Source organism: Desmodus rotundus, chromosome 5 (genome assembly GCF_022682495.2).
Source record: "Desmodus rotundus isolate HL8 chromosome 5, HLdesRot8A.1, whole genome shotgun sequence".
In the NCBI taxonomy this organism is placed as follows: domain Eukaryota; kingdom Metazoa; phylum Chordata; class Mammalia; order Chiroptera; family Phyllostomidae; genus Desmodus; species Desmodus rotundus.
Genome location: NC_071391.1, coordinates 71780236 through 71807057, shown reverse-complemented (window position 1 = coordinate 71807057; position 26822 = coordinate 71780236). Strand labels below are relative to the sequence as shown.

General features: G+C 41.2%; 1 protein-coding gene across 1 annotated transcript in view; it reads left to right on the top strand.

The window, feature by feature from the left end:
- Positions 1–26822, top strand: part of HEPHL1 (hephaestin like 1) — a 65258-nt gene that overhangs the window by 21316 nt on the left and 17120 nt on the right. Inside the window, exons 4-13 of the mRNA XM_024574639.3 lie at positions 33–212; positions 1179–1433; positions 7390–7558; positions 9868–10007; positions 10158–10289; positions 12012–12223; positions 15361–15511; positions 17545–17757; positions 21063–21276; positions 25693–25832. Coding sequence (XP_024430407.2) covers positions 33–212; positions 1179–1433; positions 7390–7558; positions 9868–10007; positions 10158–10289; positions 12012–12223; positions 15361–15511; positions 17545–17757; positions 21063–21276; positions 25693–25832 — 1806 coding nt within the window. The remainder of the gene's footprint in view (positions 1–32; positions 213–1178; positions 1434–7389; positions 7559–9867; positions 10008–10157; positions 10290–12011; positions 12224–15360; positions 15512–17544; positions 17758–21062; positions 21277–25692; positions 25833–26822) is intronic.

The window sequence follows — 26822 nt, the reverse complement described above, 5'->3', positions numbered from 1 at the left end:
TTTTTCTCTTTTCTCTTGAATGTGTTTGATAGGTGTCCTGAATAAATATTCAGGAACAAGGGCTGATGTGGACCGAGAGTTCATTATAATGTTTACTCTGGTGGATGAGAATCAAAGCTGGTACCTCAATGAAAATATCAGACATTTCTGCACTGACCCCGATTCAGTTGACAAAGAAGATGCTGCTTTTCAGAGGAGCAACAAAATGCACGGTGAGTGTCTCCCATGTCAGCAAATACATGCCAACTGCCACGGTGCATGCGGTACCACGAGAGGTGCAAAAACACAGGAATGCCGGACCTGGTTTTCCAAGATTTCCCACTTAGTGATACCAGTGATTAGGAAGTGATATGAAACACACTACATGTCAGAACCTGAAACAACCTGAGAAAGGGCACGGCAATAGATATAAGTTAAATTGGGTATGACAAAGCGATGGTACACAAAGTGGAAGGATTAATGTTATAATTGGGAAAGAATCAGGAGGTGACCCCAGGGGGGTGGGGGGCTTTAGACTGACAGAAGAAAGGAGAATGAATCATCATCATTTAACAGTCCTGTGATTTGCAGCCTCTTGCTTTATCCAGGAACCATTTCTAAGTGGCTGCTAAATTTCAAGAACTATACCATGCATGGAGTTTAAATACACACTTGTGAATTTATGTTTCCCAAGCATTCTCTAAATTGACAACACTTACGGAGCATTCACTATGTGCCATAAGTCCCTTGTAATCAGTGCCTTTTCTTTTCACCTTGTGGCATGCTTTTGTCACTTAAATTAAGTAGTAGATACTGTGTATCAGGTTTTTTGCTAGGTCCTAATAGCTGTTAAGTAACACAGGGTTTCTGATTGCAAGGAACAGTCAGTGGGGAAGGCAGATGTGCCAATGAAGGATCGGGAACATAGGCGGCTGGCCAGTCCCAGCAGTATGAACAGCACTGCTGACTCCTGGTTTCATTGTGCCCATAACAACCCCGAGGCTGTCTTCACGTGTGCAGATTGTCACTCTTGTTGAGTACTTTTCTCTCTGCACAAAGTACTCAATAGTATTTTATAAAAGGAGCTTTTCTGCACAAAGTCATCACAGTGAATGATCTGCACTGATTTTCACCAAGGTTTCTGGTTCTGCTCACCTCTGCAGGGGAGTCTGTTCCAGTAGTGTGCTTCTGTTTTTCAGCCCTCAATGGATACCTCTTTGGAAATTTCCCTGAGCCTGATATGTGTGTTGGCGAATCCGTGTCCTGGCACCTGTTTGGGATGGGGAATGAGATAGACATCCATTCCATCTATTTTTATGGTAACACCTTCATCAGCCGAGGGCATCGGACTGATGTTGTCAACCTGTTCCCAGCTACCTTCCTGACAACAGAAATGATAGTTGAGAATCCTGGGAAGTGGATGATAACTTGCCAAGTCAGTGATCACCTACAAGGTAAAAGGACAAAAACCAGTGTAAGAACCTTAGAATGGAACAATTAAATCGCATAGTCAATGGTGTTCATTCAGTGCCTGCTGTTACATAAGTTCTTGTATGTGTTATGTTTAATTAAATATTAACCATATAGGAAAATGTACTGTGATTATTTGGCATCCTATCAACAGATATTTATTGATCCCCTCCCTATGAACCAAGCAAGAAGTGACTGAAAGAAATGATAAGGCTTTCAAAGAACCTACAATCTAGTAGTAGACACAGTGAGATGCTTACAAAAGTGAGTAACATTTGAGGCAGACTTGACACTTCTGTGACACCATTGACATTGACCGAATGTTCTTTTGGTCCCATAGGTGGTAGAAATGCATGAGAAATAGAGGTGAGAGGAACCAGATGATCTTATCCAAGTGCCTTTATTTGATGCTGTGCTATGGCGAGCTGAGTCTGGATCAACTGCAGCCCCAAGAGGGTTTTTAAAAGAAAAAACGAGGGGTTTGTGGGGGGATAGGGGAGGGGTTAGTCTCTTGTTCTTTCAGGCAGGTGCCTCAGGGTTTCAGGATGTGAGCTGGAACAATGGGTTAGGTAAAGAGCGGGCTATTCCCAGGTACAGGAGGGTCAGTCTGACCACCAGCCATTGTGGCTGGCACCAGATGTCTACTGTGGGAGGTGGGAGAGAGCTTCAATTAAGCCATGGGCTATCAATTGAGTTGGGATAACTGAGTCATGGGCAGTCCAGCTGGTTGGAAAACTTGCCTGACTGGGTCATGACCCACCTGGGAAACTGGCCTGGCCCTTTCAATACTCATTTCTCTAGAGCAATCTGAGAGGCTTCCTGAGGAGTTGGCCCACACTCTGAGCATTGAAAGATGGGTAGGAATTAAATAGGTGAAGAAGGGAAGAAAGGCTTTCCAGGTAAAGGTAGCAATATGGACTGGGAAAAGCATATTCTCTATGAGAAACTGTAAGTTGAATAACAAAGTTTTAGCATTGGAAAGGAATTTGTAGGTAATCCAGACCAATCCCCCATCCAACTCTTCAATTTCCTTTGGAACATCTCTTTTTAAGTAATTACAGCAGCCCATTTCATTTCTGGGCTATTTAGTTAGAATATTCTTCCATATATTGAGGCAAGATCCAGTGATAGGTGCAAAAGTTTATTAAAGTTATACAATAAACTTTTGTGACTTAAATGCATGTTGAATGACTTGGTTCTGGTCCCTCGGGACCACAAAGAATGGGCCCCAGGCTCATGCCAGAAGAGTGATGAGACAGAAGCCTAGAAAGGCAGTTTGGCCCCAGTGGGAGCAGCTTTGAATGGCAAGGGCAACGTAGGACTGTGTCCAGAAGGCTATAATGAGTCCTTCTGCACTAGGCACAATTAGGTGCACTAGTGACATAATTAGAGGACCGATTTAGGAAGGAAAATATATGTGTGTGCAGAAAGGTTTCAATGGAGACATTTTGACTACTAGATACTAGTTAAGAAGAATTAGCAATATTACAGTTATAGCATATAAAAAAGGTCTGGGACTTAGATGGTGAAAACAAGATTAGAAGAGGAAAATGTGTCAATGGGATAGGCACAGAAGAAATAATGTACAATTAAATTAGATACTAACAAGGACTTCTGGCCAAGATGGAGGCATAGGTAGATACTTTGCCTCCTCGCATGACCAAAAGAAGGACAATGAATTTAAACAAAAACAACCAGAACTGACAGAAAATTGAACTGTATAAAAGTCCAACAACCAAGTAGTTAAAGAAGAAACAGTCAGACAACCGGGGGGAGAGGACTCATCGCAAGGTGGTGGCTGGAGGACCGAAGCAAGTGAAGAGGTGGCTGGTGGAGCAGGCAGTCTTACATTTGCATGCAGATAAACCAGGAAGAACATCTGAGGAGGGAGAAAGACCATGCAACCCAGGGTTGCAGTGCAAGGAAGTAAAGCTTCAAAGCCTCTGACTGAAAAAAGCTGTTGGGGTTGTGGCCACAGGAGGAGAAACTCCTAGCCTCACAGGAGAGTTCATTGGAGAGATCACAGGGTCCTAGAATGTACACAAGCCCACCCATGTGGGAATCAGCACCAGAAGGGCCCAATTTGCTTGTTGGTAGCAGAGGAAGTGACTGAAAGCTGGGAGACAGCTGAACAAGCAACATTGTTCCTCCTTGGGCCCCTCCCCCACATACAGTGCCACAATGCAACAATGTGGTTGCCCCACCCTGGCAAATATTTAAAGCACATAACACAAGTGCCCTTACTATATAACAGGCATGGTGAGACAGAAAACTATGGCCCAAATGAAAGAACAGATCAAAGCTCCAGAAAAAATACAACTAAGCAATGAAGAGTTAGCCAACCTATCAGATGCAGAGTTAAAACTGGTAATCAGGATGCTCACAGAAATGATTGAGTATGGTCACAAAATAGAGGAAAAAATGAAGGCTATGCAAAGTGAAATAAAGGAAAATATATAGGGAACCAACAGTGACGGGAAGGAAGCCAGAACTCAAATCAACAGTTTGGGGTAGAAGGAAGAACTAAGCATTCAACCAGAACTGCATGAAGAAACAAGAATTCAAAAAAATGAGGAGAGGCTTAGGAATCCCAGGGCAACTTTAAATGATCCAACATATGAATCATAGGGGTGCCAGAAGGACAAGAGGAAAGCAAGAAATTGACAACTTATTTGAAAAAAAATAATGGAGGGGAACTTCCCCAATCTGACAAAGGAAATAGACTTCCAGGAAGTCTGGGAAGCTCAGAGAGTCCCAAAGAAGTTGGACCCAAGGAAGCTCACACCAAGGCACATCATAATTACATTACCCAAGATTAAAGATAAGGAGAGAATCTTAAAAACAGCAAGAGAAAAGGAGACAGCTACCTACAAAGGAGTTCCCATAAGACTGTCAGCTGATTTCTCAAAAGAAATGTTACAGGCAAGAAGGGGCTGGAAAGAAGTATTTGAAGTCATGAAAGACAGGGACCTACATCCAAGATATTACTCTATCCAGCAAGGCTATCATTTAGAGTGGAAGAGCAGATAAAGTGCTTCCCAGATAAGGTCAAGTTAAAAGACTTCATCATCACTAAGCCCTTATTATATGAAATGTTAATGGGGCTTATCTACAAAAAAGAAGATCAAAAATACACACAGTAAAATGACATCAAACTCACAACTATCAAGAACTGAACCTAACAAAACAAAAACAAAAACAAGCTAAGCAAACTAGAACAGGGACAGATTCACAGAAATGGAGATCACATGGAGGGTTCTTAACGGGGACGGGGCAGAGGGAGAATGGGAGGAGAGGTACAGGGAATAAGAAGCATAAATGGTAGGCACAAAATAGACAGGGGGAGGTTAGAATAGTATGGGAACGGAGAAGCCAAAGAACTTATATATACGACACATGGACATGAACTAAGGTGGGGGATTGCTGGTGGGAGGGGGTACAGGGCAGAGGGGAATAAAGGGAAGAAAAAAATGGGACAACTGTAATAGCATAATCAATAAAATATATTTGAACAAAATAAATAAATTTGGATACTAACTAGTGAGTAAAAGTACAGGGATTCAACCCTTCAGAGCTGCTTGGATAACATTCTTGTTCCCCTCAACTTTAAGCAGCCAGTCTCAGCATTTGTCAGCTGGGTTATTCCAATTAAATTCAACAGATGCTGGATTGATCAGTTAGTATGTACCAGATACTGTTCAGGGAAGACAAAGATGAACAAGGTAAGTTTCCAGTGCCCTCCCCCTCCCCCACCCCCAGCTTTATGGATATATAATCAACATATAGGAATTGTGTGTATTTAAGGTATACAAATGGATGTTTTGAATGCATATAATGTGAAGTGATCACCACACGCAAGCTAATTAGCATTACCATCACCTCTCATAGTTTCCTTTAGTGTGCGTGTTGAGAACCCTTGAGGTATGAAGGAGTATGAAGCTTCAGTGATGCAAGATGAATGAGTTCTGGAGTTCTAATAAACAGCCTGGTGACTACGGTCAATAGTGCCTTAGTGTATGCTTGAAATTTCCTATGGAGGCAGATCTCAGGGGTCTTAACAACACAAGATCATTACTCTTAAGGGTCTAATGCTGTTAAGCTAGCATTAGCAGCCAACTAAGACTAGTAAGATTGTTAAGCTTGGCTAGTAATTGTGGACATGAACTGGTGTTTATACATTAGTAAAATACAAGACTTTCTAAATTGTCCATACTTCCAGAAAAAATTATTGTGAAAAATTAGAAAATACATATAATTCAGTTTTAAAAATCAGTAATCCCATCTACAGATCATGGTGTCACAATGTGATGAATGTCCTTCACCACTATTTTCTAGACCTTTATACTAAATGCATGTGTTATTTATAAAATACTGCCCTGTAGCTTTCTTTTTCCACTTACTAGTATATCAGAAGTATATTTCCATGTCAGTGAATACAGAACCACTTCACATCCAGTGTTCTCTCCAAGAAGACTACAATTTACTTAACCAGCACTCTATTCTTTAACATTTATATTTCCCCCATTTTTTGCTTTTATAAACAATATTGGTAAACATCAATTCTCAGATACGTTTGTACATTTTTCTGACATTTCCTTAGCAAAACTCTTGGATTTGGAATTCCTGGTCAAAGAGTTTGGCTGTTTTTCTTTAAAGCTAGGGATATATATTGATAAATTCCCTTTTAAAAATTATTACTATTCACTAATTCCCTTTTCCTCATTCAAATTTAAACACTAGGAATTATTCTTTCTAATCTTGACCAATCTGATGTGAACAATATCATTGGGTGTTATTAAGGTTAAACTTTTTCTTTTTATTTGTTTATGAGTCAATAGTATTTCTTTGGTAAATAACCTATTTGTGTCTCTTGCCCATTTTCTACTGGGAGACTTACTGTTTCTTTCTTATTTGTCAATGTTCTTTATATGTTAATCTTTTATCATATACTCTTGCTGACCTTTTATCCTTTACTTTTAAAAAACTTTAAGTACAGTTGATATACAATATTATACTACTTATATTAGTTTCAGGTGTACAAATAGCGATTCAACATTTTTATGCCATAAAATGTGATCACTCCATTAATTCTAGTAATTATCTGTCACTATGAAAATGTATGACAATATTATTGACTACATTATTCCCCTTAACATTTTCACCCATCCCCCAACCCCCTCCCTTCTGGTAACCATCCCTCTAGTGTCTGTTTCTATGAGCCTATTTTTGTTTTGTTTTGTTTGTCTGTTTTGTTTTTTCAGAGTCCACAAATAAGTGAAACTACATGGTATTCATCTTTCTCTGACTTATTTCACTTCACATAATATCCTCTAGGTCTATCTATGTGCCATATATATATTTATATATACACACATATATTATATATATTTATATATATATATTATGCAGTAATAAAGAAGAACAAAATCCTACTATTTATCCTTTACTTTTAACTTTGTTTATGATCTTATTTTTTGTACTTTTTTTCTACTTATTTAATTTTTATTGTATTTTTCCCTTACTGCTTGTCTCCCCTATGCCCTCTTCTACCACCACCTACCCTCCTGCCCCCACAATCACAACCCTGTTGTCTGTGTCCATGAGTCCTTTCTCTTTTCGAACATTTTGCTTGGTCCCTCCACCTCTACCCCCATCTCCATTCCTCCCCCCTGGAGCTGTAAGGCTGCTCTGCATCTATGAGTCTGTCTCCATTTTCTTTGTTAGTTCAGTTTGTTCATTAGATTCCTCATATGAGTGAAATCCTATGGTAATTATCTTTTTTCAGTGGCTTATTTCACTTAGCATAATGTTCTCAAAAGTTTTAAACATTTATGAAGTCAAATCTATCAGTCTTTTCCCATAGGATTTTTTCTGCAAGCATTTGTACCTTGGCTTTTGTGAGCATTTATACCTACACTTTGGCTTTCCTCTGGTCTGCAGCTGGTATGCTGGGGCAGTACAATGTTGGCATCTGCAAAAACAGTATTTCTCATCCCACAATGAAGGGCCAACAGAGGCGCTACTTTATAGCAGCTGAAAAAATTCTTTGGGATTTTGCTCCTCAAGGCTACAACAAATTCAATGGTCTTCCCCTAAATGTCTCCGGCAGGTAAGCTCCTTTTAATGGGGTTCTAAGCCTCTCATAATAGCGGCCTCTGTTAGGCTTTTCCCTGTGATCTCATTCATATTCCAGGCACTTCTCTTATGAGCACAGACTGCAGAGATGATGTAATGACCCCCCTTAAGGCATTCTGAGCCCTGGATATACTGCTGAGAATTGGCAGGCTATGCATTGCTCCATGGTTTGCTGGCTAAATTGAAACACTAGATTCATTCATTCATCCATCAAACATTTCATGAGCACCTAATATGTGCAAACTCCAGTGTCAAGTGCCATGAGCAATACTAAGCTGACAGAGAACAAAACAAGGCCTTTGTACATATGGAACAGACAGTTTTGAAAAAGGAATAGGACAGGACTCTCTTTCAATGGAGATGAACTAGCCAAGGAAGGTTACCCTTTTTGGTTCAAGGACAGCCTGATGTACGTTATGGCCCCTTACCCACAATTTCTTTTCCTCCCTGTACAGTAAAATGCCATACTTTTTCAAAATCTAACACTAATGTCACCTCTTAAGTATGGCCTCCCCTGATTCTTGCGTCATGGTTAATCATTTTCTTTCCTAGCTCATAGTATTTGAAAAATGGAATCTAACAATTCAGCAAGTGGTTGTGGACTCCTATGACTTCTTATTTAGAATCATGCGCAATAATGTCTGTGAAAGCATTTAAAAATGTACAGTGTGATACCAAAAAGTATTGTTATTATCCTCTAATCCTTTTTATGTTTGAGGAAATGTTTCTAAAATTCTGTTTGTGATAAGTAAGATACCCTTTGTTTCTTTCCCTGTAAATTTCACTCATTCATTCTTCCACCAAATTAATGCACTTGATTCTTATTTAAAGAACTTGTGTGCACAATATACGAAAAACCCTGATATAAGCATTCTCTATTGACCAGTATTTCTCCATAAGCAGAACGGGAATTAGCATTTATGTTTTAGAAGTCTTCTAGAATATGAAGCACCTTTTAAAATCTGAAATATTAAGCTATATTCAATAGATATTTAATGTAATATACAAAAATACAACAAACTAAGTAACATGGGGGTTACAAGAAATGTTTCTTTCCTAAGGTGGAGAAAGAACATGTATGCACAGAAGAGAAGTACCTTTGCAAGTTACAAATAAGAGTTGTTCAGTCAGTTATCTGGGCATTCTGAAAGAACTAAGATAGCCAGGGACACTTCAAGATGAAGCAGGATCTAAGCAGGGTCATGATGTTTGATAGAATTTATACATTAGTGAAGAGAGGAAATTTTAGACTCAGGGGTTAATGGAAAGCTCCGACCATGTAAGGGAGAAAGATTTAATCAGAGTGACTGGAGTGGGGGATTTGCATAGGACAATGCACATTTGCATAGAGCAATAGGAAGAGAATTGGGGCAAAGAAAACTGGGTATCAATTGCAGAGGTCCTTTGGTTCTCATCTGGTTGGCAATTGGAAGCAAATGAAGATTTTGCAGCTGGTAATTGAGAATAAAAAATGCCATTTTGGAAATTAATGTTGTAGTAGTGCGTATGCCAAGAAAAAACTGAGTGAGCCAACATGGAATAGAGGATGGAGAGTATGCAGGCAGAGGTTCATATAATGGTCCAAACACAAAGTGATACGGGCATGAACTGGGGTCACGGCAGCGGGAAGAAAGGAAAGGAAAAAATGCAGAAAAGGAAGGGTACACTCAAAGGTTACACCGAAAGAATGAACAAGATAAGAGGATGATAGACAGCCCGCATGAAGAAACCACTGACAGAAATAAAATAATATAGAGTTAGTAGTAGTCAGAATTTATAATATTATATTTCACAACTTTGAAATTGAGTCTTCATGCATACAGCTCGATGATAATTCCTTATTAGTGAAACTATTTGATTAACTAGACAGTTCATTCCTTAATCATGCCAGATGTCAAAGAGCTTAGTAAGTCCAGAGACTATTCATAATGACATCAGCAAGACATAGAGGGATGCATATTCTGCAGAGAAACCAGTTAGCTCTTTGTTACTTTGTAGGACACCATTCTGGGACTCCAGTGTTGGTCAGTAATGAGTTGACCTGTGCCTACTGGGGAAGAAAGTGCAATGACTAAGAGAGAAATGAGCTTGTGCATTATCCAGCTTCTGATGACTTTTAAGGCTGGTTGACCCTTCCTGGGAATTTTGTTGAAGCCTGTATTGTCTTTTCTTGGGAGATGAGTGGGAGAGTGGGCTAAAGGTTATAAAATCAAGTTGCATAATTAAGGCAGCTGGTGGATATGCAGAGATGCTTTCTCAGTCAGGTTCCTATTCTTTCCACAGTGACTCCGAGCTCTACTTCACACAAGGGAGCAACAGAATAGGAGGAAAATACTGGAAAGCTCAGTATATAGAGTATGTTGATGAAACTTTTACTCAAAGGAAGAAACTCTCTGAGGCAGAAGCCCACCTTGGAATTCTTGGTAGGGTAAAACCATCCGGCATGTTTTGAACGTGGGAGGGGAGATGTTTTAGCAGTCATCTACATCTACCTGGAATGACTTCTTCTCTTGACTGTGTTCGTGTCTCTCTATTTTCATCCTCTTCTCCTCCCTCTTCTTGATGTTTTTCAGGCCCAGTCATCAGGGCAGAGGTGGGCGATACTCTGTTAGTGACCTTTGCCAACAAAGCTGATAAGGTCTACAGTATTCTGCCCCATGGTGTGGTCTATGACAAGGCCTCTGATGCAGCCCCAAACATAGATGGTAAGTCTCAGCCTAAGTTTAGGGAGGAAACAGGATGAGTGTGCAAAGGACTTCAAACTGGACAGATGAGATTCAAATCCTGGTCCCTTCACTTACTGGCTCAGTGAGCTTGGGCAATTATTTCAACTTTCTGAACCTTATTTGTCTCACTTATTGAATGAAGATAATGACACTCAGCTCACAGGGCTTTGGCAAACAGTGGAGAGAATTCAGAATGGGGTCTGGCCCACAGTAGGTTCTCAGGAAATGTCAATTCCTTTTCTTTTCCCTCAGTAATATAATAAATCTCAAAACAGTCTACTTTCACAGTTACCCCCACTTCTTTAAGGTGAAAGGACTTTTCTGTTTCAGGTTACATGGAATACTGTGGGTGAAGGCTGAGGGGAAAACCTAATTTCCAATGTTTTATTGACATCAAAATCTTATACATGGTCTTTGCCCCAAATCTACCAACAAATGTTTATTTAAAACCAGTATTATGTGCTTATCATCTTCTACACTCCCAGGGGTGTTGAACCTGTGGTCTGCTGGCCACATGTGTCCCAGGATGGCTATGATTAAGACCCAACACAAAATCATAAATTTACTTAAAACATTATGAGATTTTTTTTGTGACTACAGGTCACAACATGTTTAATGTGTGGCCCCAGACAACTCTTCTTCTTCCAGCGTGGCCCCAAGATGCCAAAAGGTCAGACACCGCTTTCTATAGCTTCTCCCCATCACAGAGTAGGTAGTACAGACTCTCTGCATGTGAGAAAGGCAGCTTCTGCTCAGTGGCTGCAGGAACTGCCCTTTCTTCCATGATACTGCTCCTGGGAAACTCCAGGTCTCCCTGGAAACCTTCTCTATCACTGCAGCTCAAGTCATGGCTGCTGGGCCACTTCACATCCCAGTGTGAGACCAGGCCCATTCAGAGCAGGCTTTGTGGTGAAGGTGAGGGGACAGAAGACTAAGGAGTGGAGGGAGAATTCTTCCTCCCCCACTGGCATCTCCCGTACCTGCACTCTCTGCCTTGGTTAAAATGTTCCCAATGACTTTTTGTGTGTATGCAGAGAGAACACCAATGACAACCCAAACATCTCTATATTTTATCATTTAACTCAGAAATTTTATTTGGCGTCTTTTTTGCAAAGTTCTGGACAAGATGCAGAGATCCTCGGTCTAGTAGGAGAGATTAAGTGCCCAGTCTTTGGAATTAAATAGCCGAGTGTTTGAATCCCAGATCTGGTACTTATCAGCCTTGTAACTTAGAGCTCTCTCTTACCTCCTCTGTGTTGTAGTTATTTGGATTATTTCATAGTTCAGCCTTCAAGACTTTAAACTCTTTGAAGATAAATCTTTTGCTTAACTCTTTGGGGTATTCTCTGCAGGGCTGTATAATATATTCCATGTAGGAATATGTTCCTCAATAATATGTTATGTCTTTACATTTAATTGCTAAATGGACAGCTATCACTCTGTCATTGTTTGCTAAACCTGGTAGTTGAGGAAGAAATAGTATCTACGAAGATAGTAAGTCCAATCTACAAAGAGGACAATTCTCTGATAGACGCTTCTGTCTCGTGAAATGGCAGTGTGTGGCAGTGGGTTCACTTGGCAGATACAAACATAAAATCAACTTTCCTTCTGCAAAATATATCAGAGAGAGAAACCCAATCTGACAAGTTTAATGATGTTCTTGGCTGTTGCTTTGAGTAATTGTTTCATTTTTCTCCTCAGGATTTGTGAAACCAGGGGCACATGTTAAACCAGGTGAAACCTTCACATACAGATGGACAGTGCCTGAAAGTGTAAGCCCCACAGCTGGTGATCCTCCCTGTCTGACCTATCTTTACTTCTCAGCAGTTGAGCCAATCAAGGACACCAGCTCTGGCCTTGTAGGGCCTTTGCTAGTCTGTAAGAAAGGTGTTCTCAATGCTGATGGGACACAGGTAAGTCACCATATGTTACCAAGTTCTTCTCGGAGGTGTATGTGGGAAAAATCAGTAATATGGCTAGAGATTAGATCAAAATAAAGACATTTACAAAAAGCAATCTCTCCTCTTCCTATTAAAATTGACTTCTACATAATGGGAATTTTGGTTTTTGTAAATTTACATTCTGATTTTCCTGAGTTACAGTTGCCTACACAGAAACCCAGGGTTTCTGATTGTTAGCTGGGATTTAGTGGGTCTCTTCCTGTGAGTTGCTTTGATTTTAGAATCTTACAAGATCTACATTGAAGGCCAATTGGGATCCTTTCTTCTTGGACAAGGTTTCTCAAACTTGGCCACCCAATAGAATCACCCGGGACCTTTTAAACATCATTTATTCATGTGTTCAAGACCAAGTCTATCAGAATCTCCAGGTGATTCCAATGTGCAGCCAGGGTTGAGAACCACCATTTACTCTTCACTGCAAACTGGAAGTTAGTTATGATGGCTGAAGGAACAAGACACAGGTAGACAACTTCTGGGAAGTCCCATCTTACAGGTTTGGATGGTTGCACTGATTAGGTGGCAAAACATAGCATTCCAAGCTACATCTACATTTTAAATACATTGATGAAAAGAGGAAAATCCAGTCATTTAATTATTTGAAATTACTTCACCAATTCAAAATGGCAAAATTATTTATATAAATGGTATATTTTATAATGTTTGGCATCATATAGACCCACTTCTAGGCTCAAAGGAACTTCTAGGTAGAAAACACAAAGTTTCTTGGTCCACCTCACATTTTTCATTTCCCTGTGCAAAAGACCAATCCTGGAAATGTCTACTGGGAGGTTCAATTGTCCCTGGCCCTCTGAATGGCCCTCAATAATGCTTTACAATAAGACTGAATATTTACACTGTGCCACAACAATCACATAAGGCAAAGCAGAATGATTATCCCTATTTTAAAGCTGAAGAAACTGAGGCTCAGAAACATTGAGTGATATCCCAGGAAGCACATCTAAGTAAGTACTGATAGTCAGCAGTAGAACCTAGAACTTTGAGCATCCAACTTTGATTTTTTTTTTCAATACACTACCCTGCTTCCTACTAGCTAGATACTTAAACCAAAAAATCAAGTGCCATAAACATTTCATTAGGTACTTCTGATTTTATCCCTGTGGCATCCATTCAATTGGAAATTGGAAATTTGCTGGAAGCATCTTAGTCTTCCAGGAGTTGTTACCTGAGCCAAATACCATTAGTGGTCAGTCCACTTATATAAAATCATGAAAAAATAATGGCATTAGAACCTAGGTCTGCCTGTTCCTATGCATAACCTGTAATCTTTAAAAATATAGTTCTGACCCCTATTTCCCCTCAATTTTTTTTATATTTCATTTTGAAAACTTTCAAGCCTACACTCATTCTTTCTATAGCCAATTATCTTAAACTACTTTTCTCTAAAACACCATGAGATAAAAGCGGTAAGTGTAAAGGCACAATACAAGCATAAAGCAAGGAGTATCCATGTCTTCGACGAGGCATTAGGAAAGCATCAGAGAGGTGGGACAGTTAGGCTGGCCCTTGAGGCTGCATTAGGGTGGCAGACCATCAAAGTTAAGTGATACCTGTATGAAGGACAGAGGCCTCCAGAACACAGCAAGTTCAGATTGCTGCCAGGAGCTAGGCCTCTCTTTGGTCGAAGTGCCAGGAGGGAAGCACTGAGAAATGAGGCTGTGCAGGCAGGCAAGGACCAAATCACTGTGAGTTTATATTGTGTGGTCTAGTTTAAGAAGAAGAGGAATGTGATCAGATGGCATTGCTGAGGATCTCTCTGGAACAGGCAGCAGGATGAAGGGTGAATTAGATAGGACCATATAAGGGAAGAAAGACATTGAGGGACAGAAAATACAGTCCTTTGTCTGTTTCAGCTTTAAAGAAAAGCATATTTCAGCAATTCAAGATGTTGTGTGGCCCTGGACAGTGTAGCTCAGCTGGTTGGAGGATCATCCTGTGGATGAAAGATTGCAGGTTTGATTCCCTGTCAGGGCACATACCTATGTTGCAAGTTTGATCCTTGGTCCAGACGTGTGTGATCCCTGGTCTGGGTGCACACAGGAAGCAACCAATCAATATTTCTCTCTATATCTTCCTCTCTCTCTCTAAAAGCAATGGAAAAAAATGTCCTCCGAAGAGGGTGAAAAAAAATGTTGTGTGGTCAGATATGCTCAAATAGATGAATTAAAAATACACAGGTGGGAAGTAATCCATAGTCTCCTCAATATCAGCTCAAGTCAGCAAAATATAGCAAGGTCCCATGGGTTACCTGAATACATTATTTCACTCGTAAACATGTATTGGGTGCCTGCTTTTCCAGGCATGTTTTTTTGAGCTGGAAATGCAGATAAAAACCCAAAATGTTCCTACCCTCACAAAGTCTATACTGCAGTGAGAAAGCAATAAAAAATATGTTTATAAACAAGATATAATTTCAGGTACAGCTATGTGCTATGAAGAGCAAAGTAAGGTAGAGTGGGTGAGTTTGCAGGCAGAGGGGAAAGTGAGTGACTGTTTCAAAGAGGGTGGTCAGGGAAGGGCACCTTCAGCAGGTGACATTTGTGCAGAGAACTGGGTGGAGTAAGGGGGAAACCCAAGCAAAACCTTCTTGGGAGAACCTTCCTGGAGGTGGAAACCACACATGAAAAGGCCCAGGGAGGGGAATGAGTCAGGTTGCTGTTTTCATGGAAGAGCAAAAGGCCAGTGTGGCTAGAGTGAGTAGGGGGTGAGCATGATGGCATGAAACTGGGGCAAGAGAGAGGCCACCAGGGCCAGGACTTGGAGGCCATGGTCAGGAGAATAAGACTGTGACCACCAGCCTGACAGCAGCAGTACCACAAAGTAGAAGATCTTCTGAGCAGGGACTTATTTCCCACATGGGGAAGGGGAAGGATGTGATGAGAAAAATGAATTTTGGGGGTGTATAGTAAATTTATCAGAATCATTCTCAGAATCCTGATTTACAAAGTTATCCAGTTCATCTGTGGCTGAGGCTGATCTTTATCTACTTTTTGTTAACTTTGAAAGTAATACAGAGCTAAGAATTCCTCCAAGCTGTACTTTTTATATATTCATTTCTCTCTCCTCTGTAGAAAGGAATAGATAAGGAATTTTATCTACTATTCACAGTCTTTGATGAGAACCTGAGTCGGTATCTTGATGAAAACATTCAGAAGTTTACCCTGAATCCCTTCAGTGTTGACAAAGAAGACAAAGAGTTTGTGAAGTCCAACCGCATGCATGGTATGCAAAATGACTTTCCTCCTGTAAGAAAAGGCATAATTGCCCTTGCAGTGAAAATGTTTTGAATGTTTTAACTATCTTAGTTTTTGATTTCTTGGGTATTGTTCTTGCATGAGTAAATTATTTCATGGCTTCAGCCCCACCAGGTATATGGTGAAATCTCACTGTCTCCCACAGATGTTATGAACTTAATGAATACTTCTAAAACACTCTATCAGCCTTAGATGAAGCAACACAAAATTTGAACTGGCAAAGAACACAGTACATCTTAATTGTATAAAATTACTGACAAACTTCCCTCCCTTGGGTTCATGATGAAATCATTAAGTCTGAAAAGGACCATGTCAAATACAGCCCCATCCCGGTTTGGCAATGTGAAATAAGTTTTCATATTTTGAACATGCAGAATATGTCATTTTAAAAACAAAATTCAAGGAAAATGATGTATTTTCATTTAAATTTCACATTAATTACAAAGTAAATTCTCTCTCCAGTCTTGCTTGCATGGAGTAAGAGGAAGAAAGATGGCAACAACACCACAGAGAAAGTGCCTCATATGGTGTACATGGCATACAGTGCTTTACATGGCACCTACTATATTCAAAGGTGTTTGCTGAATGATGAATGAATGTTCCAGAAAGAGAGGCTTTAAAGTAGAGTTCGAGGGCAAGAGAAAATTGTCCATCAGCGAATCAGGGACTAAGTTATTGCCATGATATTTCTTTGATATTCAATGGACAAGATTTCGATAATTTATTTGCAAAAGCATTATCAAAGGTGTTTTTTTTTTTCCAAAGAAAGAGATGTTCTTCTCACAAGCCCTGGGGCTTCTTGGAATTTCTACTAATAATCTCAGATGCCCGAGTAAAATTACCAAACGCCCCTGGTTCTGCAGACACAGAAACAAGTAGTTTTGTTTGATGATGGGATGATACAACAGAAGATCATGCAGGGTGTTATAGTTGTTTTTTTCCTACTATGGCCATTAGTAAGGAGTGGGGGCAGGGATGAAGTGGACATTAAGCATGAGACATAATTATGTGCAGTTACCCCTCAGACAGTGCCGTTCAGTCATGGCATCCGTCCACCCACAGAACAAGAGCATGGTTTGTAAATTCTTCTCCATGCGCTGCTCCAGGTAGCCACTATCAGTGGATTGAGGTTGATGTAAAAGATAAAAACAATTTGCATCTCTAGAGATACAGAAGGTCTTCCTATCTAAACAGTATTCCAAGTTCTTTCAGTTATTTTACTGAGGTGGGAAAATTATCATAAGGCAAAATTATTTACACAAAGACTACCTTCTTATAAACTTAGTGTTCCTCTCCCTCACCACCACCCCCGGCAAAATTCCACTCCACTGACCAAATAGCCAGTATAATGCCGATTGATTGCAAATCTTTCAAATGATGCAGGACCCGAGAAGTCAGTAAAGGGATGTTTGATAACTTCTAAAATCATGCAAAGCATTGACAAATAAGGATCTGATATAATTAAATGAATTAGTAACTAAGAAAGAGACATTTAACAAGGGAGAGACAGGATAAGAATCTCAAAAAAAATATTTTCATATAAAGAATTTTAGAGAAGATTTAGGGAAAATTGGTAAAGCCCATAAATTGTTTTACAAGGATTATCCTCCTTATAGCCTGTAAAACTATATTCTAAAACAAAGAATATTACACCAGGAAATAATTTTATCAGAAAGAAATGATGCCAGAAAAGAACCTGATTTATTCCTTATTAATTCTTAGAACTCACGCATGCCCTTGTGTATACGTTGTTAAATATATTTTCACAATTTTAGTACATTTCATTATTTATCATTAATTTCACTTTCCATTTTAAATTGATTCACCACGTGACTTTTTCCCAGAACTATTTTTCCCTGATAATAAGAATTTTCTGTAAAGATTTTGGACACCTGAACACCTCGTCTCCACACATACTGATAATTTTTCACTAAGCTGATGTGTTTTCAGTACATCTACAAAATTATAATGGGCTTTGACTACATCTTTCCTTCCATTTAGCTATTAATGGTTATATGTATGGCAACCAGCCAGGCCTAAACATGTGCAAAAAGGATAGAGTTTCCTGGCACATGATTGGAATGGGCACTGACACCGACATGCATGGAGTTTATTTTCAAGGCAACACCATCCACCTACGAGGGACTCACCGCGACACCCTGGCCCTGTTTCCCCACCTCTCTACCACAGTGTTCATGCAGCCGGACTATGCAGGTAAACTCGGCAAGTGACCAAATTTCTATCTTCATGCATATACCCTTAAGGTCTTCCCCAGAAGAAACTGGTCAAATTTGGGCACTTCGGGGTGTGTAGGAAGAGGTACAGTCTAGAGTAGAATCAGAGAATCCTACTTAATTCCAAATGCACAGGGTAAAGGACAAAGGAGAATCATCTAAAGGAACACCCACAAAGCAGCAGTGAGAGCCCTCTAAATCAGGGGTCCCCAGCCTCTGGGGCTGCAGACTGGCACCGGTCTGGTCCTGTTAGGAACAGGCCCTCACAGCAGGAAGTGAGCTAGAATGTAATGCCCTTGAATCATCCTGAAACCATCCCCTGCCAGTGGGGTCTGTGGAAAAATTGTCTTCCATGAAACCTGTCCCTAGTGCCAAAAAGGTTGGGGACCATTGCTTTAAATGACCTTGCCAAACCTAGAAGAAAGCTCTTGATTCATATCCATGAACAATTTGTGGTTTTCTTTAACCACAAACATCATTTTAGTTACTGCTCTGAAGCATCTTACCAAGCACGGATAGCCCAGTGACTGCTTTTAGGTTATGGACATGGTCTGGTCTGCCTTCTCTAGAGATTGGTAGAGCCCTTTGGATGAGTTATCAAGGGCTTCTCTATTTCCATTGTGTTGGGCACCCTTGGGTTCCCCAGAGGATAAGCTGTACTGGGGCCGACGTCCATGGAAGGCTCACTGAAGTGCCAGCACTTGTCTCTCAGCTGTGAGTGACATACAAAAAGCCAATTGGATGCTTGAGGTGCTTTTATGAGACAGATAAAGAGACATGAGAGACATGGCAGCCTGTCCTTACTGTTGCATGAAAAATAAAGATAGCAAGTGCTATTGGCTTTCAATATGTTTCTATACCCAACATTTTCATTTTCTTAAAAAGAGAAACCAATATGCTACCCAAGATGAGTACTTGCTAACTCTGCCTCCTTCGTGAATGGGTATTTGCTTCTATAATTAACACTGAAGCTGCAGTGTAGATGCCTCCCTGTGCCATTGGTTAAGAACTCAAAGTTTGGGCTTCAAAACTTTTGCCCAATAATTGCCTGAGAGCAGGAGCTCCATAATCCTTGCCTGTAAACTTCTAGTATTCAACGTTTCTCTATTAATATAATTGTTCAATTATGAATCACACAAACCAAGGGATGCTTTGGGCACAAATTTTTAAAAATTTTACTCTTCAAAACAGAAAAGGGGAGGCGAGGGAAATAGCCAAATAGTTTTAATCCTTTGAAACAGGCATTCAAAGCTAAAGCTGGCTTTTAGAAGCTACTCATTCCGATGCCTTGAGAATTATTCATGTGCCCTACAGGCTTCTTAAAAACTTTATGACAATGGTTTCCTGTTTATGTTTGGTGCTAAGTATAAATCTGTAACTGTTTTTTTTTAATTTTTTATTGTTATTCAATTACAGTTGTGTGCCCTTTCTCCCCATCCCTCCACCCCACCCCGGCTGACCCCCCTCCCTCCACCTCCACCCTCCCCCTTGATTTTGTCCATGTGTCCTTTATAGTAGTTCCTGTATTCCCCTCTTCCCACTGTCCCCACCCCACTCCCCCCTGCCCATTGTTAGATTGTTCTTAACTTCAATGTCTCTGGTTATATTTTGCTTCCTTTTTTCTTCTATTTATTATGTTCCAGTTAAAGGTGAGATCATATGGTATTTGTCCCTCACTGTCTGGTTTGTTTCACTTAACATAATGCTCTCCAGTTCCATCCATGCTGTTGCAAAGGGTATAAGCTCCTTCTTTCTCTCTGCTGCATAAAACTCCATTGTGTAAATATACCATAGTTTTTGGATCCACTCATTTGCTGCTGGGCACTTAGGTTGCTTCCAGTACTTGGCTATTGTAAATTGTGCTGCTATGAACATTGGGGTGCACAGGTTCTTTTGGACTGGTGTTTCAGGGTTCTTAGGGTATAATCCTAGCAGCGGAAATCTGTAACTTTTAAAAGCTTGGTTGTTTCACCATTCTTATTCGATATCTACCAGCAAAAGAGAGTGCCCCAAACATGGGCAGAATACACTACAGCCTGCAACTCAAACACTTTCCTTTTCTTTTTTGTAAAACCATTCTATCAAACTATGAGTGATATACAAAAAAGTGAACATATTTAATATATACAAATGAACTAGTTGGAGATAAGTATACATCTCTGAAACTATCACCACAAACGAGGCCTTAAACTCCTTTCTGTTCTGAGAGAATATAACTCCTTGACTCTTGAAGAACATGACAAACACAGTGTACCCAGAAGCAGCTCTTTCCAAGTCTGTTCTCAGAGGTGTTTCCCCTGTGGTTTCAGAGTCCCTTCCTCATGAGGGTCCTCACCAGTGCCCGGGGGGGGGGCGAGGGTACCCACTGAACCAACGATTTTTGCTCATCCCGAAGGGATAATTTCACAATAAGTAGACTGTGGAGCATGAAGAAAGGTATCTCTGTGCATTGTAGATAGTTAACGACAGCTGCAGTAATTACAGCTCTAAGAACAGAAGCTACTAGAGGAAGAAAAGATTTATTGACACAGTAATTTCACTGAGAGTTAATGTCTTCTAACAATTTTGTTTTATATGATTTTATAGTGAGTTCAATTAAGAAATATATCCCTGATGACAATGCATCTAGAAAATTCAGTTTAAAAAGTACATAATTCCCAGTCATACATGATTGTTGGCATTATGTGGGAAAATCTAATTGACTTTTTTTTTACTTCCATGTGGCATAGTATAGACCTGTTATTGGTATGAGAATCCCCTTTGCTCAAAGACTTAATGAAGTATACTTTTGGCTTTAATAATAATAATACCTTAGTTGTGTGTTGTATTTTATAGTTTATGAAATGCTCTAGGGCAAATATATGACTTCAGAAATGTGTCCTAATTTGAACTTTGTCTAGGATATTAATCTTACAGGTAATTGGTTCTGTTTCAACTGGTCTGGTTTGGGCTAAGATAATCATACCTATCTGATTTTTCTGCAGTGACTATCTTCCAACACTGGGCAAACCCACAGAAATCACTTCTTGGCAGCAGCTTTACAAGTTTTATTTTTCCATTACAAATGAGTTTCATATGGTATTTGTTCCCATAAGTAAATATATTCAAAGTAATGTATTCCCCTTAGGATCTGATTTTAAAATACTATATAAAATTGATGTTTTAAAATCTGCTTTCCTGGTCATTTATCTTGGAATAAATATGTAAGTTTGCTAGCAAACCAAAACCAAGAACAACAAACCACAATCGGCCACCACACCCAATGCCGGGCCATCTCTCTTTCAGGTATTTTCAGGGTGTTCTGTTCCACCATGTACCACCTCACCAGAGGCATGAGTCAGATATATGAGGTCAACAGCTGTGGCAACAGGGACCCTTCAGAGCAGCCGCATGGGATGATAAGAACCTTTTACATCGCCGCTGAAGAGGTAGAATGGGATTATGCCCCTAACAAAAACTGGGAGTTCGAAAAGCAGCACTTGGACGCGAGAGGGGAAAGGTACCACACACGAAGCCGCCAAGTCTCTTGGGTGGGATTGTGCATGCTCTGCATACGTTTATCAAATGTGGAAACCTAAGAATGCCCCGTTTTGCCTGCACAGTTGTGGCAGAGGCTTTCACTATGAGTACAAAAGATTAGGAGAGCCCATTTCCATCCCAGGACGGGGATCAGAAGTCATTTTGAAGACACTCTTGTGGCAGGCTCAGTATACCTCCGCCAGCAGTGGCTGGTTCCGCATGTGGCCGTGGACCAATGAATGTGCGTTTGAGTGAGCGTCTAGAGTGAAAGGGTTTAGGGAAGAGGCAGATCCACCATGATCGTAGGAAAAAGAAGACAAAAGAGTGCAGTTCCGGGTGAGAGGATGGACTGCTGTAGATTGAGGACTGCAGGCAAGGGGGACTGAGGTTGGGCCATTGACCTTTTAAGCGCTGATCAGGTGGGGGACAACCCAGCAGTGGGCAGATATCCTGAGCGGGGATAGGAGGAGCAGGTCTCCTCGAATAGGCCCTGTAGCCAGAAAGCCCGCAAAGACTGACCCTCCCATGAAAGCACTGTCAGCCATGCTAAGCAGCAAAGAATCAGCAAGGCTCAAGCCCCCCCTCAGGCTGGTGAGCACTGGTCCTCTACCCACCCTAAGCCCCCAGGATGCACTGGGGTAGAGTCAGGCAACATACAGAGGTATCAGACTTGCAGACTTGCTTTCCCAATTTTCATACCCGCCTCCACTAAACAACTACCCTCTGTTTGGGCATCACTGTCTCCATTATACAGACTTCGGAGACTTTGGTGCAGAGTTAAAATGGTCCAACTGTTCATTGGCAGAGTTGGAATTAAACACAGACCTGTGTTCTCTCCACCACCACATGGGGACTTCGGTGCCCCTGTCTTCCTGGTTCTTTATTATCGCCTTCCCTTTCCTCTCCCTCCACACCAGTCATACTTATCCTCTATGGCTATGCCTCGCACAAACTGTACTGCACGCAACTATTCCTGATCACATTTGTTTCTCTTCTACCTTGTCCTCGGTTTTTGAGCGTTCAGACTTCTGGAATAGAGAGTATAACAGCGCCCCCTTATGGATAAATGAAGAAACAATATGAATCTTCATTTTTAAAAGGTTTTCCTCAAGGACAGGACAACCTAAAATTAATTCGATTATTCACCAACCCATTTGTTAAACCAGACACCCCTCTGATGCAAAACCAGTGCTGCCAGTGCAAGCTAAAGACCAGGTTGGTTCCGTAGAATAGGAAATGAATACTAATTTGGCCTTTTCTAATATGATTATTCCTTTAAAAGGCTGCCATAACTAAAGAAGTATAATAATTTTGTTGCATGTACAATCTTAGCCCATGAGTGTGTAAGATACGTAGTCTTCCTTATTTTCTTGAAAGTCAGTGTAATTTCAGTATTAAGTCCCCCCACCCCAACTCTCTGGGCTGGCAAGAAGTTCTAGCTTCAGTCTTCTGGGATTGGCTCCCAAGTTATACAGAGAGATAGAAGGTGCTAAGTGTGCCTGCACCCTGTCCCTGCTACTATGGATATCGTCCATAAATGAATGAATGAAAGCAAAGTGAAATGAGAACATGTTCAAAGTACAACCTATCTGTCGATAAAAACAGAATTGAAACAAGTTCCCCTAGTGGCACATCTGTGGCACCCCTGTAGGTAGGAGCTCAGGAACAAATGTCCCTGCTACACCCCAGTTGTTATTCCTCTGCCCTTTGACCCAAGGCCATAGCATGGGTCACATCTGGTTTTCAAACCACCTCTGGGTACAGGTTATTCCTGAGACATTTATTGTCCTGGCCAGCACATATGGACCCTGGAAGTCTTCCCCTGGTGCTTTCTAAGAACACACTAGGAAAGCCTACAGATCCCAAAAGACAACAAATGTGACCATCAGCACATGTCAGGGTTTGTGCAGTGGGAGGTAATTTGAAACAGAAGTTAAATTGCTGTAGAGAAATAAAATTATATTCCTAGTATTTCTGAGTTTATGGACTGATATGCAGTTAACTACTGATATGCAGGTAGTTAACTAACCTGGGATCTGAGATAATAACCACGCCTTATTGAGCACCCACCATGATCCAGGCATTTTGCTAGGGTTTTTATGAACTCTGGTATGACCCTCACAACATACTGGACCCATTTGATCAGCTTTGGCCCAGTATCACACATGACCTCCTAGAGAGAGAATGATAAAGCAGACACTTACATGAAGCAGGTGCTTAATACTTGTCTGACACTGTGCTTTACAGATGTTATCTTGTATAGTCCCCACACCAATCCTGAGAGCTAGGTGCATTAATATCGCTGCATCTGCAGGAAAAGAAAGCTGGAAAAGAGCAGAGCGTGGCTCCAGAGTCTGTGCTTGCCACCACAGTGTTACTAGAACTCCTGGAAAATAAAAGTAGAAGAAAATTTTCCTTCCCTTGAAAAACATACAGCATAGAGTAGGCAGTATATGTGTATTTGTTAAATGCCTACTGCATGCTATGCATTGTGCAAAGTGCTGGAGAAACAGTGCTGAGAAGGGCAGACAAGGTGCTTTCCCATACAAACATCATGGTCCATGGGGAAGACGTTAGGACAAGCATGTCGAGTGAGGCAGTCACTATGAGAGAGGAGTGCAGAGTGCAGCAGGAAAGCAAGGCAGGAGTGCATAGCTCCATCTGAGGGAAAGGCGGGATAGGGTGGGTGATTGGGAATAGCTTCTAGGAGGAAGGAGTCTTTGACCTGGAACATGAGGAGTAAACAAATTGAAGAGGTAGGAATTATGGCCTTGGCAGAGGGAAGAGCACACAGAAGGCCTGGAGACAGGGAGGGAACATGGTATTCAAGAGATGTGGTGTTTAGAATGACCCAAGCATAGAGTGTGCAGGGGCCAGTGACGGAAAACAAGGCGAGGAGGCCGACAGAGGCAGCTAGTGAAGTTGTGGAGTGAGAGCCAATTCAAGGAGTTTGGCAATGGGAAGCCATAAGAAGGCTTTCCACAAGGACCAGCTTGCTCGATTTATTATTCAGGATCACTGCCTGCAGGGTAGAGAGTAGAGGAAGGGGAGGAGTGTGGGTGGCAGGGAGAATGATTAGGAACGATTCCAGTTATTGCAGGTGAGTGATGGTGTCTTAGACTGGAGTGTGGACAGTTTCACACGAGAGATGGAAGTACGTGAGACGTACTATATTTCAGAGATAAAACTGATAGATTTTTTTCCTTTTTTGTGATGGTCTATCTTATTGATAGAGTAAGTATACAGTCAGCTTCATTATTGGTGAGTTCCATGTTTGCGTCTGTTCACTAAATTTTATTTGTAGCCCCTAAATCAATTCTTGCGGTGATTTTGTGACCATTTGCAGATACGCACAAAGCAGCAACAATTTGGTGTCAGCTGATATGCATGTTCCCAGCTGAGGTCAAACAAGGCACTGCTCTGCCTTCTTGTGTCTGATCTCATACTGTAAACAAATGTTCTTTTTGTGACTTATTTAGTGCCATGGGAGGGGGAGTTGCATTTTTGTGGTTTTTGTTTTGGTGATTTAGCTGTTTAAAATGCCCCGCAACATAGTGCTGTCTAGTGTTTGAATGCCCAAGAGGCCTTATAGAGGAAATACATGTATTAGACAAGCTTCATTCAGGCATGAGTTACAGGGCTGTTAGCTGTAAATTCAATGTTAATGAACCAGAAGTATATATATTAAATAAGATGTCTTTAAACAGAAATACACATAAAACAAGGTTATATACTGATTTGTCGATGAAAATATTGTGGCTAGAAGTTAGACAGAACCTAGCCCTATATTTCCGCTAGGAACAGTGGTTCAATATATGCTAATTTGGTGTTTGCGGTGATTCTCTAGAACATAATTACTGCGATTAATAAGAATCAACTGTATCTATATTGTACATGGGCACATGCACAAACACAAACCAGAGGCATTCTTGAGATCTTTCCAAGTGGGAAAGCATAACAAGGCACAGAATGATAACACATACAATCTGGAAGAATGCAGGGTAGTAGACTGTGGGTGTTTGCACATATGGGCATGTGTGTGACATTAGTCAGTCCCAAGAAGAGAAATACAGCCTCGAGGAGCCCTTAGGAGTCTCTAACTAAGACTGGCCCTATTCATCACCCAGCAGGGCTGAGAGCAGTGGTTCCATGGTTCCCGAGAGTGGGCCATGAGCCAGTGCTGGGCTGCCCACAGCAGAACCCCCTGAGCGCTTTTGCATGCATGTTTGGTGCCCCACACCTAGACAGCCTGGTTCAAAAGGGTAGTCCCCCAGGGAAATGCTGATCACAGCCGGGTTTAGGAAGCACTACCCCAGAGTACCCCCGAATGACTCAGAAGCACTCATGGTTTTTCTACCATCTGACAATTTTAATTTCTGCTGCTTCTGATTTGCAGACACGGAGATATATTTATGAACCACACTGAAAACTGGATTGGCTCTCAATACAAGAAGGTGGTTTACAGGGAATACACCAATGGAGAATTTGTGGAGATCAAAGCCCGGCCACCGCAAGAGCAGCACTTGGAACTGCTGGGTATGGCACAGACAGCAGCTCGTGCATGGGTGTGCACACACACACGCGCGCACACAAGTCCATTAGACTTATACCTGAGAATGGAGGAAAGGAACGGAGTAGGCCGACTGCATTCAGCCAAGTGCGACCTCTTCCTGCTCTCCCACTTTCAGGGAGCATGCTGTGTGCTCAGCCCATCCAAAGAATAGTCATAGAAAGACTTCCAGACAACATGCAACAGGAATCCTTATCACCAGGGCAGTCTAACCTGTCTGTTGCCCTGAAGTTCTTTGCCACTGCTCTGCTGAGACAGGAAATTCTAATTTGATGCCTCAGAACAGCAGGCTGAGTGTTTGCATAACTTAAAGTCTTTGATTATTCATGCACAGGACCATAACAACACACATAAAAATAGTTCTGACCAAAGAGGCGCCCCTTATGTCAGAGGGGTGCTAAGGATGAAAGGCTTGGTTTCAGTTTGGGAGGCGCTAACTCGTGGGCTTCTCAGACCCGCTCTGCCTGTCTGATGCCCTGGACTACCTGACCTGGCAATCAAATAAACTCCTCCTGCCTTCCTTCCCACTTTTCTTCATCGGAGGTTCACCAAACCTGATTCCACCGTGAAGATGAGATGTTAAGGCAAAGGGCTAATCTAGATGACTTTCTCAAAATCTGTTCCCCCTTTTAAATACACAGGGTAACTTATGTACAGAGTATGGCTTTACACAGTGCTTATGTGAAGAGTATGACTTTACACGACTGCTAGCTTCATAAATTACTAAATGCCCAACCCACCTACACCACACCTTCACTGTCTATTAATAACTGACACACAAGCTTGTTACACTAAATAAAGTCACCCCCAGTGGGAACGTTCCTCCTTCTGAGACTTGTGTGTATCAACTAAGCTCTGAAGAAAAGGTACTGGTCCTGCCAAGGTGGCTGCGTTGCCCCTCAAAGAGCCCCAATTTGGTCTCCTCAGGAAAATGACACAAACGAGTCATTCCATCA